The sequence below is a fragment of the Anser anser genome (genome assembly GCF_964211835.1).
Source record: "Anser anser genome assembly, chromosome: 16".
In the NCBI taxonomy this organism is placed as follows: domain Eukaryota; kingdom Metazoa; phylum Chordata; class Aves; order Anseriformes; family Anatidae; genus Anser; species Anser anser.
Window position 1 is genome coordinate 5,214,118 of NC_139737.1, and position 7,271 is coordinate 5,221,388.

Here is a 7,271-nt window from a genome sequence, read left to right on the forward strand (position 1 = left end):
CTCATATGTGATAGAAATGTATTTTGCAAAACTGACTATAAGATAAAACAAAGCATAACATATTTAAAACAGCAAGGTTACAGTGGAACAAAGGAGAATTACAGTGTCCATAGTATCAGACATTTGTCAGGTAAGAAAAATGACTGTAAATATGACAAAGACGAGTCCACTCTTGTGACTACTGCGTCTCACACTGCAATAGCTTAGGAACAGTACTAGTGATGTTACAGATAAACTGTAATGACAAATGAATATACTATATTTACTACTGGTCCATTCATGTATAGATGTACTTATTTGTGCAGTATTGTGAGGAAGGCCCTTCATTATAGGCCTTCTATTTAAAAAAAGGATCAGTTTGTTGACTTGTGGCAACTACCTCTGACATAAGGGTCAAAGGTGGTTCTGTTGGTATGCATTAAAGATTACTAGAGCATCTCTCCAGTAGCATTAGTATAAGCTATATTGTAGTCTACCAGCAAAGAAATGGGATTTTGGCATTAATATATTACATGCGTAAAAGAGGACTGTCACATTATTAATACCTAAAATGGAATAGAATGGTTAGGGGAAATAGTTCAAAAGGGACCTGCAAAGATCATCTAGTCCAATTACCTGATCAGTTCGGGGCTAACCTAAAGTTAAAAAGTATTACTGAGAGCATTATCCAAATGCCTCTCAAACACTGCCATGCATGGGGCATCAACCACCTCTCAAGGAAGCCTATTCCAGTGTCGACCAACCTCACAGTAAAGAAATTTTTCCTAATGTCCTGAACCTCCCCGGTGTAGCTTTGTGCCATTCTCTCACATTCTAAAACTAACATTACTGGCTGTCTGAGAAACAGTGAGGACTATTTATACTTGGAGTTTTCAAGTCTTAGCTGAAAATACCAAAACATAAAAAAGTGATTAATAACAAAATGATAAATTACTGATAAAACTTAAAAATCTTACCATCATCTGGTGTAGTGTAGCGAGCAAATTCTGGAAAGTAGTCTTCAATTTTAGATTTCCCTGCCAAAACTTTCTCTGCTAGCAAATCTTGTTTATTCAGGAAAAGAATTACTGAAATGGTCCGTAGCCACCTATAGAAAATTGAAGCCAGATACTCTGAGATGGCATAGCTAGGATCATTTATTAAAACAAACAAACCATCAAAACTAACACACAATCTAGTTCTGGAGACAACACACTCATATGACACACTATAATAATTGTGAAAGGTTTCTCTTTTACACCTTAATCCAGTGGTGTATTTCAGGGTGTACACACCCCGAGTTTGGTATACACGGTTCTAATGTGGGCAATTAAATTTGCCCACTTTCTACTGTTAATCCAACTACAACAAATAGGTTAGCTTATAGTAGTAAATTAAAAAGTGGTTACCACTGCTTTAATTACTTCACCCTCTATAGGGCAGCTACCAATTTGTAACTCTCCAGACTGTTCTTCAGCTAGATGAGTCTATGAGCCATTAATGAAAAAAGTACACAGCTGTGATCAAAGACTAGCTTGGATGGTGAGGAGAAGCAAATAATATAGGCTACTCTGTAACAAGTCTTCACTTGGATTACTGATTTATGTGATATTAACAACGAAACCTCAATTCACAGACCTGTTGTTCCAGATACTCTTGAAGAGGTTTAGTGCTTCTTGAAGCCGATTGGTCTGATTGTCCTCTCGTATAACCATGTTGTAGCTACTGCTGGCCACCACAAATATGATAGCAGTCACATCTAAAGCAAGAAATATCCATCAGTTAATACCAAACTTCAGAAGAAACATCCAAGAAATCTAGAGGTCAGCCAAAAGCTGCTGAACTTTCAGCTTTATTAAGAGACCGGGCTGGAAAGCTATGGACTACACTTTCTAAGTACTGAAAAAAACCATTAGTGATAGGAAAGAGTCAGGCCACAGACCAGAAGCTGAAACAATGAAAGAAACTACAGAAATGAAAGGAACAGAAACAAGAGAGAAAAACTGAAGAAGGCAGGTATGATAATTTAAAGAAGACTCAAAAAACTGTACAGAAATTTAGAAAGCAATTCAGAGCAATCAGGAAAGGACACGGAGGCCAGTGGGGCTGCACCCCAGGACAACAGCACTTTTGATCTGTGTGAACAGTAGTAAGAAGAATAGTAGGTTGCTATACATTCATGGTTCATTGTATAGTGTACTCAAAGGCTCTGATCTCTGTCTTGGGACATATTCATAGGATAACAGAATTCTGATTTCTGTGTGGCTGTGCTGCTCCAGACCTCTTATGCTGACTTCCAAGCTCATCTGCCTCAGACATCAACAGCAGAAGAGATGAGTCAGATCGTGAGGTAACAGGAAAAGGAAGGAGCAGAGGTAAAAACCAAACAAGTCTGTTATAAATAGCACAGACGAAAATATTGCACGGTAGTTCAACATATATTGAGAGTGTTCAGATGGTACTCCGACAGCAACTGCAGCGAAATGAGTTCTAAGATGCCTTCCACCTTATCTCTGCTGTAGGATCTCATTATAACTTGTCTAGAAAAAGACAGACTTTTGCATAGCTTTGTAAATATTTTGTCCAAACAACAGAGAAAAAGAAGAAAATATTTTTCACCAACTCTGACTGTAAGAAAACTTGTATGTAGAAAGTTTTCAAATCTAAGCAGAGATGCAGAGTGAAATACAAGCAACACTTTAAGATACATACAAAGCTATCTAATTTAAACTGTATGGGAGTTAAGAATATAATCATCTAAAATAAACAGACTGGAACATCACTATTCAGACTCCGGAGCTCACAGAATACTTGCACAGATTTCAGGCCTTACCCATTTCTAGTTTGGTGCTGTGTTAGCATTCTAAGGAAACTAGCAGGTTATTTAACTGAGGGTATTTATTTATGTTTTCAGCAAGGACCTTCCCCTTATGTCTGTTTTTCACGAAATGACAAAACATGCGTGGCTCCCTACAAAGGTGCAGATTTGTAAACTTCATCATAATTTTTTCACAAGGGTTATTTTGGGGCTACACTACACAATACTCTAGTGTTTTGCTTCCCATGTGCTACACGGTGTCTAAAAAGACAAATTTTCCCTACAACCTCTTACAACATGAGAGTGTTGATTCTGATTTGGAAAGAGGCACCCATGACCTAACAATGGGGATGCAATTATGCACAATACTATGACATTCTGATTTCATACCTACGTTAATTATATTGTAATTGCACTTGTTATATATGCACGAACACATGTAAACCTTCACTTTGAAGGCAGAATCTCCGTCTCACTCGGCTGACAAATAATGCACAAACACTCCAACAAAAGAACTACTTAAATGAAGGGAGGGAAGCTGAAGAAGATCAACAAACTGTAAAGTTACCAAGCTTTAATACCTTTCCACCGACATTCTCCCTAAAGACCACAGTTAGGGAAGTTTACGTGACAAGAAAAATTCCATCCAGTGTGACTGTTTAGAGAATTCCTTACCAAGCTACGTGGAAAAGATGATAGCTTTCACAAGGTGATAATCTAAGAGTGCACATGAAGATTTTGTGGATAACTGTTTTATAAAACAAATTCTAATCATACCATTAAAACACTGGATCCATTTTCGGCGTTCATCTCGTTGTCCTCCAACATCAAACATACTAAGAAAAAAAAAGCATAAAATGAGTCCCAATACTTCCCCCCACCCAAATGCAAACAGAACACGTAAGAAATTTTAGGACTTCCATGTCCTAGAAGCTAAAAGAAATTGAGGATTCTGAGAACCTTAACAGGTAACAGTCCACTGACATATGCAAGCAGGGCTTTCATTACAAAACGCAATTGTTTGCTCCCACCAACACCTACAAATAAAGAGTAAGAAATTCTGGTGCATGCACATTGCAAATTCATTTTCACCCTTACAAATTAAGACAACATAAAAAAAAAAAGGTCCTGCAACAAGTCATTTGCTGAAAGAAGTATCACAGGTCAAACAATCTTTCTAAACTGTACACAGAATAAAGAGGGCATATATGTTCTGCTATTAGGTATTGTACAAAGCTTTTGGTAAAATATTTCACTATATAAAACTGCACTGAATCAAATAGAAAAGGCATTAGTAAAAACATTAAAAATATTTTGTTCTTTGTCGCCTAAAATGAAAGCAGAAAATTGCATGCCAATTTGAATTTCTTTTTAAAATACGTCTACTAAATTCAAAGATCAGAAAACACTTGCTTTCAATTAAACATCAACTTGAGAAATACAAAAATAGTCTCAAGGATTACATGGTATTCTTTCCTCCAATTTAGCCTCGTTCTTGTCTATACTGTATTAAGAAGAGAAAAAAAAGGAAAAAAAAAAGGAGGATATACTTACTGAAAATTTACTTTGTCAACCTGAAATTTGGTTTCAAAAATTCCTGATGTCAAAACTCTGCATCTGAGAAGATCCTATAGCATAAAGGAAAAGTCACTGATTCAGCACATACTTTATAATTCTTCACATATCCAGCAACAGCAAGAAAAACCTTTTACTTAGTGCTGAGAGTGTGCTACAAAAACAGAGAAAAGAGCACCATCAAGCTGTATTTAAGTTTCTAATCTTGAAAACGTGCACACAAATATATGTGTGCTCAACTTGAAAAGCACATATATTCTCACAAGCAAGTTGCAAGTGCCAAGCTTGGAAGAGAAGGAAACATTTAAAGGCCACTCACAGCAAATGCAAGAGCTCAGAACAGTGCAGAATCATCACTGGAGATCTGCCTTCACTGAATTCAGTGGGATTGTGGCACACAATAGGACCTTTAAGCAACTGCCAACCAATTCCCAACCCCAGAAGACAGGTCTCTCCCCCCAGCTACTCAGTGCTTGGCTATTGAAAGGAGCGTTGAAGTCTCAGGCTTTTCCTTTTTATTTTTTTTCTCCCCCTAAAAGAACTACAAACTCAACCACTTAGATCTTATAAGAACGAGTTTTTTCAAAGATAAAATTTCATATTTCCTGTAAAGACAAAAACAATAACTTGAGAGCTACAAAAAATTGAAATGCTTGTAAGAGCTACAGAACTGTTAAAAAACAACTATATTGGAATTTATTAGTGTCTACTGCAAAGCAGCAACAGCCATACGCAGGTAAGTAACATCTGCCTGCAGAACCTACTTTGCATACGCTTCAGGTTCAAGTCACAGTCCAACTGTAACTTACTACCAAATACCACTTCGAATTCAATTAAAGGTTTTGTAATTTAGGACTTGAAGTTTTGGTGTTCTTCCCAGGAGATCTAAATAGCAGCTAAATTGTAACATTTGCAGAACATAGACAAGATCATACAAATGGAACAAACTGCAAAAAAATTTACATGCACGCTACAAGGTATGTTCCTACTATATAAGAACCAAACTGGCCAGGGAAAGCCCAATCCACAGAAAATCCAAAGGTTATACAACACTGTTCAATCATTAAACTAAGTGGCTACATTTTAACATCAGTTGTTTGATACCGAATTATTGTTGACTGGGTATTTTAAATACTCATATTGAAAGATGTATACATTTAAACATTGTTCTAACTTGGTCCGTGTGTTTGAAATAATTTGAAAACTCTAATGCTCGATATACAGAAACAAGCTTGGAAAACTGGGTTCTCAGGAGCTCTGCATCCCTAGAAGTCAATAAAAGTGTGACAGAAAAAAAACAAAACAACACCCTACTCTTCTCAAGAAAAAAAAAAAAAGGAAACAATTCAAATATTATACTCAATAGTTTTTAGGACAAACACATAATACCCCAGAGGATAATCCACATGGGCCTCTTTTACCAAAAGTTTGTGTGGAGATAGAATGCAGTCAGTGGCCCAAGAGAAGGACCATAAGGTGTTGTTCTTTCTGTTACTTACAAAAGTAAAAGTAGGATTGTTTTATTTAGGTAAGTAGTTAAGTAATTTTCCTCATCGATATTGTCTGCTAAATTTTGGGTTATTAACATCGTCTTTGGTTATTTATCCTACAAGAGTACACTATATGCTTAGCTGCATTTCTTTTATGGGCAGAAAGTTAGGAGTATGCGCATGATTTTGGACTAGAGACTTGGTCTTAAAGAAGATCCTCAAATTCTCCGTAACAAAATGAAGACTACAATTGCTATTCTGATACAAAATAAAAACTTCTAACAAGGCCATTTTTACAATATCCCTTTTCTATTAAAGCCTGTGGAGTCATTTCATTGTGAGGTGAAATTTACCAAGATCTGCATGAGTAAGAATATGGAGCATGCTTAGATTTACCATGCTTTCTGCAAGTAAGAGCTAGATAACACTAAGAAAGAATTAAAACTCAGATTTCTATCTGCATTCAGGAAAGCTTATTTTCAAGTATGTTATTTAGTAACTCAAAAAGCTGATCTTCCCTGAAGGTAAACAGGATCTTGCAAAACGTGCCCTTTCCACTGTACATCAGATGGACATTTCTGCTCCTTGAAATATAACTGTAGAGTCTGCAGTCCAGCCACAAGGCCAGACCTGCACATGGTCTCACTAAAATGCCATCTGGGTCCTTCTAGCGAGTGGTAAAAATAGGATAATCTGCTAGTTTTGAACATACAGTATTTACTGTTGGCTCAGTGAATGCACTGATCCTAATTAGAAAATGAGTCTAATTTGTAAAGAAAGTTTGTCTTATTTGAAATTGTCTTTAATTACAAGATGTACCATTCCTAAGAAGAATCTATCCTGCAGAAAAAGATGTATTGACATACTCGTACCTGGAAAACTCTCTTGCTATTTATGTTGCCAGTCCTTCTATTTATCAGGAAGCACATATGAAAAGGAATACACCATTATTTTTAATTGTGAATAATGTGTCTTCCTGCTTTTCTGGAAATCTGGCACACAGAAGGAGCCATTGGGGCTGAGAAGATACCAACCAACTTTGCATCAAAGGAAGCACATAGCAGTTATTCAGCAAGGAAGGCAGAACATTAGAAATTACTTATTCAAATACCTGAATTTTTGTGTTGCAGAAGTATAACATGTCTTACATCTAGACAGATTTTCATTTCACAGTACACGTATACGCATGACCATGACCACAATCCAAATGACAAAGTCATTTTTACTGGAATATTATATTTGTTCAGTGCATGGTAATACCTACATTAGTGCCACAAATAGCAATTGGATAATTAGAGATACAGAGACAGAGGGTGCAGGTAAGTTGTGTAATTTTTAATAAGTTTTACCTACCTGGTCAGACGGTGTATACTCATTTTGTTTGACTATGTCAATCTTGTCTAGAAAAC

The 7,271-nt window shown here is 36.4% G+C and overlaps 1 protein-coding gene across 5 annotated transcripts in view; it reads right to left on the reverse strand.

Annotated features, from left to right (window-relative positions):
• The window catches only part of GNAS (GNAS complex locus), a 151,988-nt gene that overhangs the window by 4,887 nt on the left and 139,830 nt on the right, over window positions 1–7,271 (reverse strand). For all 5 annotated transcript variants that reach the window (XM_083801790.1, XM_083801791.1, XM_083801792.1 and 2 more), the window contains 5 exons: window positions 7,216–7,270; window positions 4,352–4,425; window positions 3,575–3,633; window positions 1,618–1,738; window positions 957–1,087 (listed from right to left, as the gene is read on the reverse strand). In XM_083801790.1, coding sequence (XP_083657916.1) covers window positions 957–1,087; window positions 1,618–1,738; window positions 3,575–3,633; window positions 4,352–4,425; window positions 7,216–7,270 — 440 coding nt within the window. The remainder of the gene's footprint in view (window positions 1–956; window positions 1,088–1,617; window positions 1,739–3,574; window positions 3,634–4,351; window positions 4,426–7,215; window position 7,271) is intronic.